A 15,898-nucleotide genomic window follows, 5' to 3' on the forward strand; every position below is an offset into this window, starting at 1 on the left:
TTCAAAACATTGTGTTATTTTTGGAAGTCTACAGTTCTGAGCTGTGGTAATTTTCAAAACTTTTATTCCGTCCTTGTATTAACAGTCAGAAGCTGACAAATGCTTTGCATGACAATCAATTTACTTTGATGCAGTTTTCCTTAAAGAAAAGTAATGGGAAAAGTAATTCTGGTATTGTGCCAGTACAACCACAGGCGGAAGGTATCGTCCACTGGACTACTACTATCACAGAAAGACTACAAGGTACGTCACTCACCTTCGAGTCTTCTGTTTTCTTGGAGTCGCTTCCTGGGGAAAAAATATTGTTCAAGACGGTTTGCCTCTTCCTACAGTCTGTGTAAGGTCAAATAAATACAGTTGAATGATTGTTTGAACTGTATGTACCTTTAACTTGATTTTCCGAAGTGGATTCACAGCGCGCGGCGCGTTGTGCAGTGTTGCGATTTACAACGCGCGGCGCTACGAGGAGCGCTGCGATTCACGACGCGCGATGTATTCTGCCGATACATTTCCTTCACAATCGAAGTTTACAACAGCTACGTCTATCTGATCTATTTGAGAAATAAAACTGTCAATAAAACGAAAAACAGAGCTCCATTCTCTCTCTCTCACTCTTTCAACTAATTCACCATATATCGCTGCGTCGATGTAAAACTGAACGTGCCTACCTCTGCTGAACAATCCTTCTCATTGTGGTCAATGCGCATGCGCCAATCTTGGACTTACAAAATGCGACCCTTTGACCGATCGAACCATGGGTTAGGGTAAGGGTTAGGGTAAGGGTTACGGGGTTAGGTTGTTCTCGACGTGATTAATCTCCCCATGTTAGCGCATGCGCATTGACCGCAATGAGAAGGATTGTTCAGGCAGAGTTTTCAGTTCGTGACACCGGCCTTGAATACTTGGCAGTCATATCACTACATGTCATTGCAATGGCTTCTACTATATATGGAAAGGAGCTGAGTTTTTAAACTGGGATGACATTTTTAAACAATTATCCGAGTACAGTGCCGCGGAACTGTTAATCGGTGTCACACCAGTTAACACTTCAGCAGCCATTTTGGAATTCGCGCATGCGCAGATCGTTTTTTCAGTGTTTTTTTTCCAGTTGATTTGAACGCGTATATTCAGTCTGCAAAAAGTGCAATTTTGTAGTCTTGCAGCCCTGAAGTTGCATTTCAGTGTCCAAAGAAAGAGTGTAAAATGTTGCTGATAATCATGCATGTAGTCCAAAAATAAAGCGCGTCAACAATCTGCGCTGGTGAGAGCAATAGCCGCGCTCTGGGAATCGCTGCGCTGCACAACGCGCCGCGCTCTGTGAATCGCCGCGCTGCACAGCGCGCCGCGCTCTGTGAATCGCTTGCCTTAATTTTCAGCTTCCGTCCGCTGCAGGTTGTTATTAACCATCATTTGGACAAATCTTCGTTTGCGAGCCGCTAACTTCCACTTGGTGTCAAACTCATGCATCCGCACCGAATATGCATACCAGCGCTCATTGGTCTAAAACATATGTAAATATTGTGCAGAAAAGGGAAGCTACCCACGGGAAAGTAATCATCGAATATCCTGTTATTAACCAATGAGCGCTGGTATGCATATTCGGTGCGGATGCATGAGTTTGACACCAAGTGGAAGCTAGCGGCTCGCAAACGAAGATTCGTCCAAATGATGGTTAATAACAACCTGCAGCGGACGGAAGCTGAAAATTAAAGGTACATACAGTTCAAACAATCTTTCAACTGTATTTATTTGACCTTACACAGACTTTAGGAAGAGGCAAACCGTCTTGAACACTATTTTTCCCCAGGAAGCGACTCCAAGAACACAGAAGACTCAAAGGTGAGTGACGTACCTTGTAGTTGTAGTCTTTCTGTGATAGTAGTAGTCCAGTGGACGATACCTTCCGCCTGTGGTACAACTAGGACCCAGTGCCAGTGCCACTGATACTACTGATAGTGACATGTTTTGTCCATATTATATTATGGGGTTTGAAGTGAAACACACTCATATTAAAAAACATGTGTGCGCATGAAGCATTAATAAGTGTCAACCAAATTAGATTGAAAAATAAATGTTGATGTTTAATTTTTTTCACTTTTAGTTTTAGAGTCAGACCCAAGTACTTAACATTTTTCAAGCTAAATATCATCCTGACATTAAGTGATTCACTCATTAACTGCAAACCGTATTGATTTATGATAAACTTGATCTTTGTTGTTTTAATATTTGTTTCAGTACAGAGTTGTTTGCATCCCTTTCCAAGCCCGATGTAATGAAGAGAAAGAAGTGCAAATAGCCTGCTGGTCTTGTCCTGCTTGCTGAAGCAGTGCTGGAAAAACACTGAATCTCTGATCCAGAGAGTATCGTTTAACATAGGAGGAGAAGCTAATACAGTTTCAACCTGGCATCAATGATGATAAACGACCAGCTAATCCTCGAAGAGGATTATGATGAAAACTACGTTCCGACAGAAGAAGGTATGTTTTGTTTTTGACTGCATGTTCTTTTTAACTGTGAAGGAATGTTCAAGAATTATAATGATGCTTCTTTTAGAGAGTGGAACTGGGAATGGTATTCTGTTTATATATGACAGTTGACAAAAGTTGACAATGACACTGAGACAGTGCATTTTGAACATCAATTAATCAACCGGATGATGTTTGTGTTTGTAGACATGATCTCGGTAAACATGCTCAATGCCTCTAATTGAATTTAATGATCTTACAATGCCTAGGAGGGGTTGGGTGGGAGAGAATGCATGTGAACTTAATTGGTCTCAGAGGAATACTTGGCACATCATGTATATCAAGTAACAATTGAGCAAGCTAGAAAAATGAATTAATTTATTCTTTTAAATAAAAAGAAAACACACCAGTAACCAGGTTAGGTACTTTTTTTTTTAATCAATATTTTGTCATGTAACTGCCTTGGAAAGAATGGAATGACGGCACGTTTTTATTCTTGTAATTGTGAGTGATTTTTGTACTAACTACTATTCTGTTTTCTTATGATCACGTTTCTTTTTCTAATTTTATGCAATAGTACCGACATCTACTACATGAACTGATGAAGTGAGTCAAACATCAAACTGTTTACTGCTGGATTTACTTAAGAAAGGCTATATTTACGCAGTTTGGAGTTGTTCTATAATTTTTTTCAATCAACATTATGCACTTTATTTTAATTTTTTCTCCGCAGAAATCTACGAATATGCACAGACAGTGGGCATTGACCCCCAGAAGGAACCTAATCTTTTGTGGATTGCCAGAGAAGGCATCTCCGCTCCACTACCAGAACACTGGAAACCTTGGTATGCCTCGCTCGTTGTTTTACTGTGTAATCAATTATCTAGTATTGCATGCTCATCAGCATAGTTATGCCGATCTGATACCTACAGTATGCTGATCACGATGTGACATACGTCAGATAAACAATTAAGTATTAGAGTCAATATTTCTATGCAAATTACAGAGTTTATTTAACAGGAATTACCACAAAAACGCTAAAATAATACTAGAATGCATAAATATTCTGAAGGTGGGGAAACTACTATTTATTTGCTGAGGTCAGTATCACAAAGGTTTTAAACCAATTATAAATAACAGTTAAAAAATGAAGAATGGTATTGACCTTTCCAAACAAAACAAAATATCTGTACATCATTACACTATTTCTGACTAAGAAAATATATTTCCACAGCAAAAAAATCAGCATCATTAGATTAATATTAATTATTGTACTTACACAGGAAGCAATGCTAATCATTCTTTTGAAAACTCTTTCTTTTTCTTTACATCTGGCTTATTTGGTTCTACTAGTTCAACCAGGTAATCTTTTTTTCTGGGCAGGGTTTGTGTGCTATTCATGTGTGAGCACTTGACAATCTGTGATTATTAGCACACAAAAGTGGTAATGGTTGAAGTGTTTTGCACCATTTAAGGTCAGATGTCCACTAGATATGAAATTTTACAGTGTTTGGAGAGTGGAATTTTCAAACTTCTCCACCTTTGATCCAGTATCACTCACGGGCTAATGTGAAATGTCAATGACACAAATATTTACCGAAACAATAGATAAGCTATAGAAAGAACAAAAGTAAATGAAGTCTGTTCTTTCTATTTCTGTGGCTGATTGTTAATGTTACTGTTTCAGAAAGTTAGATTTGATTGAGAAAGTAATTTTCTGTAACTTCCACTCTAAAGTTTCACATTTGGTTCCCCTTTAAGTTGAAGGTAGGAGGTTTAAATGCCACTTTTTTTCACCTAGAGGTATGATATGTACCTGTGAATGTCACCTAAGTTTCTCACCCGATCAGGCAAGGTGAAATATGTTGTATGGTCAGAGTTCAAGGCAAGATCCTGGTACTCCGGCAAAAACATTCTTTATTCTGTTTTCTAATGGGTCAGGGTGCAGGAGGACTTTGGTAACTAGAAATTTTGTTTTTGGTTGTTTTATGTTTGAGATAAGTGTTATAATGGTGCCGTTATTGTTTATCAGTCGATTCTTTTAATGTTTTTAATCATACCTATAGTAGTGTAGCAAGGCACTCACAATCACAATTACTGTACTCTTTGAAGGGAACTTTTGTTTGAAATGAAGTACAGTGTATGTAGATTTTGATTTTTGTTGAAGTTTTTTTGAGACTCCTCATTTTAAAGCAACCAAGTTTTTCAGATTTTTAGTTAATGAGTACAATGAAGTCCTTTTTTTTATGACCTTAATAAATCTGAGAAAAATCAGGTCTTAAAATGGAGGTAAATGTACAGCTCTGGGCTATGAACAGAAATCTTAGAAAGGAGGAAGCCTTAAATTGAGGGTCTTGAATCAGTTGAAAGTTCCGATGTACATCGATCTGTAAATGTACCTCCATTTTAAGACGTCCTCTCTTGAAACAAAACTGCTTTTTGCTCAAATGGTTTATGTCAGGGGGTTCCACTGTTCACAATTTTTGACCAGAGATTAAAAGTACACTCAGGGCGGGGATGTAGCTCAGTCGGTAGCGCGCTGGATTTGTATCCAGTTGGCCGCTGTCAGCGTGAGTTCGTCCCCACGTTCGGCGAGAGATTTATTTCTCAGAGTCAACTTTGTGTGCAGACTCTCCTCGGTGTCCGAACACCCCCATGTGTACACGCAAGCACAAGACCAAGTGCGCACGAAAAAGATCATGTAATCCATGTCAGAGTTCGGTGGGTTATAGAAACACGAAAATACCCAGCATGCTTCCTCCGAAAACGGCGTATGGCTGCCTAAATGGCGGGGTAAAAAACGGTCAGACACGTAAAATTCCACTCGTGCAAAAAACACGAGTGTACCTGGGAGTTTCAGCCCACGAACGAAGAAGAAGAAGAAGAAAAAGTACACTGTTTAAAGATTGAAATGAATGAAAGTATGTTTTGTTGTTCGTGTCTTTGGTAGTTTACTAAACAAATTATAAAGGCACAAGATGTTTGTGTATTCTGTAAATCTAACATAGATCAGGGAACTTACATATTTTTCTGTATATCTGTCTGTGTGTGTAAAGAACGCCATGCTTATCTATTGTACCTCACCTGATGACTTAAACAACTTTTTTTCAGCCGCCCAGTGGGCACAATTGTACTCCAGGGAGAATGGATTAAAGAAATTATAATTGTTGGGTTACGTCGTAAAACCATGTGGGGTATGTTTCCTGGGGATTTATAAAGGATTGATATTATTCTTTTCTTCAGCCAAGACCCCAATGGGCACATGTACTCCGGGCAGAATGGATTTAAAAAGATGATAAAGGTTGTTCCAGGGAGGGTTATAATGGAATTTTTTTTTCCAGCCAAGACCCCAATGGCCATATTTACTACTTCAACTTTGCCACGGGGGAGAGTATCTGGGATCACCCGTGTGATGAGTTCTACCGCAAGATGGTGGCCGAAGAGCGGAAGAAATGTTCAGGGAAAGACAACTTCGGTAAGTTCTTAGAAGCAGGAATGTGTAGATCTTCATGTCAGCCATCACAAATCGGTCTGGGATTTTAAGTGCGCTGATTGCATCCTTCCACTTTGTCATGTACCAAAAACCAACAGGAGGTCTTAAAAGGGGGGTTCCACTGTACAAAAATGGACCTTCTCAACTATTTCCAGGCGACTGAAAATGCATAGATCTAAGTGTTCAAAGATTCCTGTAACGTGGGGTTATTTTGTCTGCCCTCTTGTTGTGTATTTTGCTAACCAACTTTATTTTGACCAGGACCAGGTCCAGGGGCCGGCAAGAAGAAAGGCAAGCTGGGGAAAGATGACTTGCTGAAAAAGAAGAAAGACAAAAAAGACCTAGGCGGAAAGGTAACAAAGAAACTTTTGAATCAGTTCAATGCATGATTTATTTGTTGGATATTATGGATAGAGAAATGACTGCAATTATATGATCGATTGCTCAGACAGATGATGCTGTACACAGGTCTTGTTTTCTGTCGTTCGATCACTGCATGGCGTTTATTGATGAAGGTTGAAGATGAAGATTTTTAGTCTTCTAAATTTTAAAAGTAAGCTGTATAAATGCCCAAAACGAAAAGAATGGGGGGAGGGGGGATGAGTTTGTCAGCGTTAGGGGATGCTTGTTTTGTTTGTTACAGCCTTACTCTTTTACTTGAACAAGAAAAAGGTAAAGGGAGGTAAGAAGTCAGCAGCCTCAACAGAGGACATTCCCACAAGATTTGGCGAAGCTAGTGAGATGTTACCAGCAGAGCTTCAGGGGACCCCGTTTCAGTTTGGTGAAGATTTATTACCAAGCGACCTACAAGGAGCCCAATTTGGCAAGATGTTACCAGCAGAGCTGCAGGGGACCCAGTTTCAGTTTGGTGAAGATTTATTGCCAAGCGACCTACAGCTAGCCCAGTTTGGTGAGATGTTACCAGCCGAGCTGCAGGGGACCCAGTTTCAGTTTGGTGAAGATTTATTGCCAAGCGACCTACAGCTAGCCCAGTTTGGTGAGATGTTACCAGCCGAGCTGCAGGGGACCCAGTTCAAGTTTGGTGAAGATTTATTACCAAGTGACGTACAGGGAGTCGAGTTTGTCAAGATGTTACCAGCAGAGATTCAGGGGACCCAGTTTGGCGAAGAATTTGTGGCAGCTGCGATTAATAATATGCCTCAAGTAATGCCTGCAGCAGGGCTGTTTGAAACAAACCTTGGTCAGACTTCTGAGAATGTGGACGGAATTGGAAAAATGTCAGATGAGAGTCCACAAGTTAATGTCGCAAGTGAGATCAACGTGAGCAGGGCAGACCCCAAAGTGGCAAGTCTGAATGAGGCCACTACAAAGGAGTGTAGCACAGTAAAACGCTCCAATGAAACTGATGCGGAGATGGTGTCTGGTACGCACATCATCACAGGTCAAGCTGGAGCCACAGGAGGTGGCCAAAATGCGAAGATTGAAAATAAAGGAATGGCAGTTGCTGAACCTGCTGCAGTCTTGGAAGTTGCAAAGAAAACATCTGGAAAGGAGAAGAATGTGGAGAGAAAGAAGAAGGTAGAGGGAACAAAGAAAGAAGAAAGGACAGAGAGAAAGAAGGAGGAGAGGACAGAGGAAAAGAACAGTGGAAAAGAGGAAGAAGAGGTAAAAGTGATGGAGATTGTTGACTTGCTTGGCGACTGAGCACGCAGGGAGCAGAAAGGATCATGTGTTTAATCAAAGGGAAAATCGTGAAATCCTCATCATTCATTTGATACTTACACTGGCATGCATTTGTTGACTGATTGTGTTGAAAAATAACAGTCTGCCATCTGCCTTTCACCTGAAATGACACATGTGATCTGCAGTTTCACTTCCTTCCTTCCAAAATACACCTTTCAAAAACAATCGTATTTAAAATGTTGAATGATGTTTCCTGAAAGAGATAACTTTGGCCTCTTTACTGTTTTCTAAATTATCCCATTTAATTATAAACCTGGGTGAACACAAGTGAAGGTTTTTTTGTGTGTGCAGAATAAGAATTTCCCTTTTCAAAGTAAACAGTACACCCGGTTTTGTAAATTTTCATGATTATATGCATTGGACCCGACCCCCCCCCCCCCCCTCCTCTTTATTGAAGACTTCACCCATTTGGTGACCATGACTTCCTGTTCATAACTCCGTAAGTTCACCTGCATTTTAATTTAAGACCTGCTTTTCTGTGATTTTTTTTTATCTTGATTTAAAAGGGGGGGTTCCACTGCGATCTTTCAGGAAGCATATTGTTTGAGTGTTTCTGTGTTTGTCTGCTCTGCTGGTTGTGGAAACTGCACCGCTTGGCTGTCAGTGTATTGAGTGGCTTTGTGCACCCTGCTTTACTTGCAGCTGGGGCCGCTGTTGAAGGCAGAACAGAGCCAGGGGACGCCTTCCATGCATCGTCAGGGGGTGCTGGGCTCGCTCAAGTCCTCCGACACTCTGGGTGGCATGCGTGGCTCTATGGGGGGCAGTCAACAGGTGGATGGTCTTTGTGATTCGTGTGTGTGATTGTTGCTTTTTGGCCAAGAAAAAAATGCGATGTTTCCGATTCACCGGACTGACCTATTTTTCCTTTCGACTATGTATAGACATTTATTTTTACCTTTCATGAAAAAATATAACTTAAAAATGACTTTATTTTGCAGACAACACAAAGACAGTTACTTTTTTCCAACATTTAGAGGACACGGCCAGCTCACACAATTTCAGGCCAATAAAAAGCCACATGCACCAGTGCAAATAGAAAACATTAACCCCTTCACTGCCACAGTGGTAGTAACTTATCCGAACGGTCTATGGGAAAGAACTGTGTTTAGAACCCCTACAAGTACTTGGACAGTGGTTACCTCCCATTTAGTTTTCAGAAATGTCCTGAAATGTTGTTGACACAAATCCCACGTATGAGATACGGTTATGGGCGTACGATAAACAGAAAATGACCACGTATTACATACGGGGTGGGCAGTGAAGGGGTTAACTTCACCACCCCCACCCCCACCCCAAAATAAAAGGAATGAAGCTCTTGAGCCCGAGGTTGTTTAGTCTCGTCATCGGAAACAAAACATTTTGTTTGGCCTTATGGTGTGTTATATTTCTGGTGTGTGGCCTGTGTAATATTTCTTTACATTGGTGTTAGCTGGCCAAGTCAGCTTCTGTTCATATAATTATCTTTATTTTATTGAATTCTTTTTCAAGCCGTTATGTGGGTTGGCTGTTTCAAGGATAAGATTTGTATTGCCCAGGAAATGGCCATTAGAATTAAATTTGAAGGAGTTCAAGCTTTTTGTTGCTATACAGTGTACTTCTTAATTAATTAAACAAAATTGTCCAAAGTACAAGAACTTGTTTTTTATGCAGTGATTTAGATATTAGATATCTTACTCCCAAAAAAATGTCTTCTACTTGTCAGGATGTTTTAAAGTTTACAAGTCTTCTCCACACAGAGCGTTATTCCCATGGGAACAGCCAGACGTGATATTTTTACATAAATTTAAGATTTTCCGTAAATTTCAAAGCCACCAGCTGAAACTGAAAGGCTTTTGTTAGTCAAAATCATCACTCACAGTCACAACAACAAAAATAGAGATTTAAGAATCCCATGTCTGAACCGTAGAAAATCGTGTGTTGTTACCAGAAGATTTCAGTGGGACTCTAAAAATGAGTGTAATGTTTTGCCTCCCAAAGTGCAGACTGACCTGACGGATGTATGTACGTGTGTCCATGAAACGCAGGTGATGAGCAGCCTGACCACCACTGGCTCCATGAAGTCTGGACGCGGCAGTATGAACATGACCAGTAGCATGAGTCTCCCCATCTACTCCAATGAGTATGATAATGAGGATGATGAGGTAAGAAATACGGATATTTGCTGCATGTCCTGGAAAATAAAATAAAAATTCTCCTAGTATCCTATAAGTCAAAGTGTAGTCTTCGGTACCTTTCCAACCATTACCAAGGACACTTGGTTAGGTACAACAGAACTAGACCGGCACGGTTGGCCTAGTGGTAAGGCGTCCGCCCCGTGATCGGGAGGTCGTGGGTTCGAACCCCGGCCGGGTCATACCTAAGACTTTAAAATTGGCAATCTAGTGGCTGCTCCGCCTGGCGTCTGGCATTATGGGGTTAGTGCTAGGACTGGTTGGTCCGGTGTCAGAATAATGTGACTGGGTGAGACACGAAGCCTGTGCTGCGACTTCTGTCTTGTGTGTGGCGCACGTTATATGTCAAAGCAGCACCGCCCTGATATGGCCCTTCGTGGTCGGCTGGGCGTTAAGCAAACAAACAAAACAAAAAGGTACAACAGAACTGCTGCCGGTACCGAAACCACTTTGTGAAAATCTGCTTGATTTTATAGGCTGTGCGAATGCACGTGACCGGTTTGAGTTTACACTGCTTTAGTGTAAAAATCAATATTTAAGGTATCTGATACTATCAGTTTTTGAGAAATTTTCATTTGATATCTTAGCAGGATATAATTTTAATCGGAAAACTGTCATAAATGCACAACACATGAACAGATTTTCAACAATTGAAAGTTGAACCAAGATATGATGTTGCTTCGTTGTTTGTTCGAATGTGAAGAAATGTGTGCGTCCGGTGAAGACTAAAAAACAAGAATGGTAAGATTTATCTACCTGTTTTTGGATGTTTGGTGAAGTTTTGTTGTTTGTTTCAGAGAGGTGAACTGAGGGCACTGAAGGCCAGAGAAAAAACGGGACGAGAAGACCCTTTTCAATATGTGGTATGTCTTCCATTTCCTCTGTCTGTCTAGTTCTTCATGCGTGAAGATGCCTTAGTGTGAGTGTGTTTATGTGTCCATGTATGCATGCTCTCAACAAGTATGTGAAATCTTGTTGATGCACATCATTGTCCCATGATAATGTAATTTATATGAACAGAACAATAGCATTTGCCCTCATAGAACTTGTTGCTTTTTTGATCCTGGCCGACCTTGGGGGGTCAAGGGTGGAGATTTTTCCAATCTCCCAGGTCAACATGTGCAGACCTGCTAGTGCCTTATCCCCCTTTGTGTGTACACAGAAGCACAAGACCAAGTGCGCGTGGAAAAGATCCTGTAATCCATGTCAGAGTTCAGTGGGTTATTGAAGCACAAAAATAACAAGCATGCATCCCCTGAAATTGGCGTATGGCAGGGTAAAAATGGTTGTCACGTAAAAACCCACTCGTGCAAAAAACGTGAGTGTTCATGGGAGTTTCAGCCCATGAACGCGAAAGAAGAAGAAGAAGTGTTGTTGCACAGTTTTTCCCAAAACTGAGTGTTTGCGATCTTGTTATGTCAGGACTCTGACCCAGAGGAGCGTGGAGGCATGTTTGGAGTAGCACCAATCAAAGTCGGCTCTGAGAGTGACGACAGTGATGATTTCAAAGATGTGGTAAGTATACTCACAGCGTATACATTGTTGCCGTCATTTAGCTCTGTTTTATTGAGTCACTTGAGAAAAAGTGACTCTATGTAATCGGTCAGTGTTAGTCTGTCCGGGCTCAAATTTTATGTGAACGTGACTCATTGTGTTGTGAATAGCAATTTCTTCCTGTCCATCTGATGCCTCATATAATATTCAGAACTGCGAAAGTGACTCGATCGAGCGTTTGCTCTTCTTGTTGTTGTTGAGGGTATTTTAAATCTTTCTTCCACATAGCAATTTCAAAATATGTCTGTTTGCAAAAAGAAGAAAACACAGAAAACAATATGAAAAAAAGAGGGGGAAAAATCACCCTGAGAGATACTTGATATGCTGTCACATTTATTCCAGCTGTAGGTATGTGCATGACAGTCAAATGATTTTGAAAGATCTGAACTTTTTAGTTGTAATTAGCAACAGTTTTGTTAAACTAATGTTTCACCTACAGTGTTTATTTTGAGAGTTCTCGGTAAATTCAGTCTGAAAGGTATTATTCTTTCCTGTAACTGATAGTAAACTTCAGGCTAAAATGTCAGACCATTTCTTATTTGTGTATCAAGTTAACTGATTTTTTTTCTCTACAGGACTTTGGAATTGACAAGAACTTGTCAGAAAAGCTCATGGACATTGAGAATCTGGAGCCAGCCCTCCGAGGATCTTTGGAGAAGGTATGTTCAGGAAAAATTGACTACCATACCAAATAATCTTGACAAGAAATCAAGATCTGTTCGTTTCTTGGTGACTTGTGCTGTTATTTCCCTGGTGTCTTTTAGAGTGTAGCTGTGTTTTTGTGTGTGTGTGGTTTTTGTTGTTGTTGTTTTTTTTTGTTCGGAGGGGGGGGGGGGGGGGGATATTTAAAATACAGTTAGAGTATTACAGTATTGTTCCTCAAAGCGATCTCCTTATCTCAAGTCTGATTTGTTCACCATGAACCTCATGAGATTGTTAGGCCAAAAAAAAAAATAGGTGTGGTTACGGTAACATAGCCAAAAAATATAGGGTAGGAAGGTAGGCAATCACTTTTTTTTTTTACTTTTTTTTCTAATGTGTACAAATTAAACCTACTTGACAGGGAAATAAGTGTGCGACTCGGGCGCTATCGCTTTCATTGCGTTTTCTGCACTCGTTTTCTTGTGTTTTTTTAAAAAATTTTGACAAATGTAATAAAAAGTTATAGGGTCGGCCCCTAAAAATAGGGTAGGTCGGGTTACCATAACCACACCTATTTTTTTTTTAGGCCTTAGTTATAGAATTCCTGCAAAACTCTCATTTTGCTTCTCTCTGGTTTGTCTTTCATCCCTTCTTCTGGTGGAAATCTCTGCTTCTCTCAACCACACTGCAAAGTACACACAGATGTACCGTAAAAGGATGTTTTGTTGATATTACTGATACTTCAGGTTGTTGTTCGGGAGTTTAGGCCTCTGTGTCTTGCCATTTTCTTCTGGTTTTGAGTCAAATTAAGTTGTATTTTGTAGAAAAATGGATTTGGTTTAAACAATTTCACTCCATCTTGTGTACATGATCATTGATCTGTCCAGGCATTAACATGGAATATGGGCATGCCGCAGTAGACAAATTCCAGGAATAACTGTCGGGTTTTTATTGGTTGTGGAAGAGTTGCTTTGCCTTGTTTTTTGGGTTTTTCATAAAAGCCCTGAGGCACGCTATATGTGACTTTGCAAATCAAAGCTTCCACAACCCATAACAATCTGACAGAGTTAATTCCGAACATCATCTACTTGAATACGTAAAACATCAACAGCAGCTGCTGCCCGTGCAGACTGGCATTTTTGTTGTTGAATTAGTATTAAGAGTGACTCTGGTGTCCTTTACATAGAATCTAGCAAAACAATTCTCAAGTTTCTGCCGAAAATAACCAGGCAGTTGATTCTTGGTTTGTGTGGAAGGCTGCTCTTACCCCATGTGAAAAGCCTGGAGAGATGTGTGGTGGTGTAAGTGATTATTTGTGTGGAAGGCTGCTCTTACCCCATGTAAAAAGCCTGGAGAGATGTGTGGTGGTGTAAATGATTATTTGTGTGGAAGGCTGCTCCTACCCCATGTGAAAAGCCTGGAGAGATGTGTGGTGGTGTAAGTGATTATTTGTGTGGAAGGCTGCTCCTACCCCATGTGAAAAGCCTGGAGAGATGTGTGGTGGTGTAAGTGATTATTTGTGTGGAAGGCTGCTCCTACCCCATGTGAAAAGCCTGGAGAGATGTCGGGGGTGTAAGTGATTATTTGTGTGGAAGGCTGCTCTTACCCCATGTGAAAAGCCTGGAGAGATGTGTGGTGGTGTAAGTGATTATTTGTGTGGAAGGCTGCTCCTACCCCATGTGAAAAGCCTGGAGAGATGTGTGGTGGTGTAAGTGATTATTTGTGTGGAAGGCTGCTCTTACCCCATGTGAAACGCCTGGAGAGATGTGTGGTGGTGTAAGTGATTATTTGTGTGGAAGGCTGCTCCTACCCCATGTGAAAAGCCTGGAGAGATGTGTGGTGGTGTAAGTGATTATTTGTGTGAAAGGCTGCTCCTACCCCATGTGAAAAGCCTGGAGAGATGTGTGGTGGTGTAAGTGATTATTTGTGTGGAAGGCTGCTCCTACCCCATGTGAAAAGCCTGGAGAGATGTGTGGTGGTGTAAGTGATTATTTGTGTGGAAGGCTGCTCCTACCCCATGTAAAAAGCCTGGAGAGATGTCGGGGGTGTAAGTGATTGTAAATTGCACAAGAAGTTAAGGAACCCTTTCATTGGGGGCGGGTAGCTCAGGTGGTAGCTGAGCAAAGGACTTGTGAACCTAGGGTCCCGGGTAGCTCAGGTGGTAGCTGAGCAAAGGACTTGCGAACCTAGGGTCACGGGTTCCAATCCAGGCCAGGACGGACACTGGTCAACTTTATCTGCAGACTCACAAACGGTATCCGTCTCACCACTGTGGCACGTAAAAAGACCTCGGTCGTTCTGCCATAAGTGTAGATGGCTCAGATTTACCACCTAAACACGCACACACCTGGGTAGCGCGACTCTTGTTGCTGCTAGCTTTCCACTGGGAGGAAGTGACCCAAATTTCCTATTATTGGGACAATAGAGTAAATCAAATGAAAAATGGAATTTGTGTTTGTACTCAGATGACACAACAGCTCTCTCTGTCAAGCAGAAGTGTGAGTGATGATCGCTGCAAATGCTATGCATGTAGCCATCATAGGCTCTTAGCTAGAAAAAACTTCAGGTTTGTTTGAGACCATTTCTGCCTGTCATGAGAAGCTTGAACAATTTTCATTCAAGGTTTTTAGTGCTATTACATTGCTTTTGGGTCGCTGTCTGTTTTGAAAGTCTGTTTTATATTCCTGGGTGAAAATCTCAGATTTTGTGAAAAAGATACAATATGTAACCCTCTACAACGGTATGAGTCGCATGTCACCTTTGCATGATTTTCATATTTTTACATTTTTGAGTCACTTGAGAAAAAGTGACTCTATGTAATCGGTCAGTGTTAGTCTGTCCGGCCGGCCGGCCGTCCGGCCGGCCGTCCGTAGACACCACCTTAACGTTGGACTTTTCTCGGAAACTATCAAAGCGATCGGGCTCATATTTTGTTTAGTCGTGACCTCCAATGACCTCTACACTTTAACGATGGTTTCGTTGACCTTTGACCTTTTTCAAGGTCACAGGTCAGCGTCAAAGGAAAAATTAGACATTTTATATCTTTGACAAAGTTCATCGGATGTGATTGAAACTTTGTAGGATTATTCTTTACATCAAAGTATTTACATCTGTAGCCTTTTACGAACGTTATCAGAAAAACAAGGGAGATAACTAGCCTTTTCTGTTCGGCAACACACAACTTAACGTTGGGCTTTTCTCGGAAACTATAAAAGTGACCGGGCTCAAATTTTATGTGAACGTGACTCATTGTGTTGTGAATAGCAATTTCTTCCTGTCCATCTGATGCCTCATATAATATTCAGAACTGCGAAAGTGACTCGATCGAGCGTTTGCTCTTCTTGTTCTAAAGAGTTTGTTATGCTCTATCCAGTGGTGAAAACCGTTTTAGAAAAGAGCGAAAACTGTTTGAGTTATAAGCCTGTGACTAGTGTGAACCTCACACTGTTACCAGACACTCCCCGGACTTATATTAAGCCCAGCGCAGAACCGCGCGAGGTGACATGCGACTCATTTCGTGGTGGAGGGTCACATATCGATAATAATAAACTCAAGATATATCTTTTTACCCCTCTGTTTCAAAATGAAATCCCTGATGTCAAAAGTTCGAAAAGACGTATAAACATCAATAATGTTGTCAAGTAAATGTAAATTCTATCTTTTCTTTCACAAAATAATATGTCTTCCAAGGAAGTTTAAACAATTTTGAGAACAAAGTTTGTCTCTGTGACTACCATAATTATCAGCAGTGGAAAATTAGTTGTAAGGTCATGATGCTACGCTGTGCATGTTTTGGTATTGTATAACTTTAAGGAAGTAAGAAGTGTAATAACATATTGCTGTAGGTATATGGAATCTGTTGTCAGAGC

The 15,898-nt window shown here is 40.9% G+C and overlaps 1 protein-coding gene across 3 annotated transcripts in view; it reads left to right on the forward strand.

Moving 5' to 3' along the window:
• The window catches only part of LOC138961661 (centrosomal protein of 164 kDa-like), a 58,799-nt gene that overhangs the window by 237 nt on the left and 42,664 nt on the right, over nt 1-15,898 (forward strand). For 2 of the 3 annotated variants that reach the window (XM_070333331.1, XM_070333333.1), the window contains exons 2-11: nt 2,236-2,477; nt 3,199-3,310; nt 5,807-5,940; nt 6,220-6,311; nt 8,305-8,433; nt 9,687-9,803; nt 10,631-10,696; nt 11,256-11,348; nt 11,963-12,046; nt 14,495-14,527. In XM_070333331.1, coding sequence (XP_070189432.1) covers nt 2,411-2,477; nt 3,199-3,310; nt 5,807-5,940; nt 6,220-6,311; nt 8,305-8,433; nt 9,687-9,803; nt 10,631-10,696; nt 11,256-11,348; nt 11,963-12,046; nt 14,495-14,527 — 927 coding nt within the window. In that variant the 5' untranslated portion in view covers nt 2,236-2,410. The remainder of the gene's footprint in view (nt 1-2,235; nt 2,478-3,198; nt 3,311-5,806; nt 5,941-6,219; nt 6,312-8,304; nt 8,434-9,686; nt 9,804-10,630; nt 10,697-11,255; nt 11,349-11,962; nt 12,047-14,494; nt 14,528-15,898) is intronic. The other variant, XM_070333332.1, reaches the window with a different exon arrangement.

Source organism: Littorina saxatilis, linkage group LG3 (genome assembly GCF_037325665.1).
Source record: "Littorina saxatilis isolate snail1 linkage group LG3, US_GU_Lsax_2.0, whole genome shotgun sequence".
NCBI classification, from domain to species: domain Eukaryota; kingdom Metazoa; phylum Mollusca; class Gastropoda; order Littorinimorpha; family Littorinidae; genus Littorina; species Littorina saxatilis.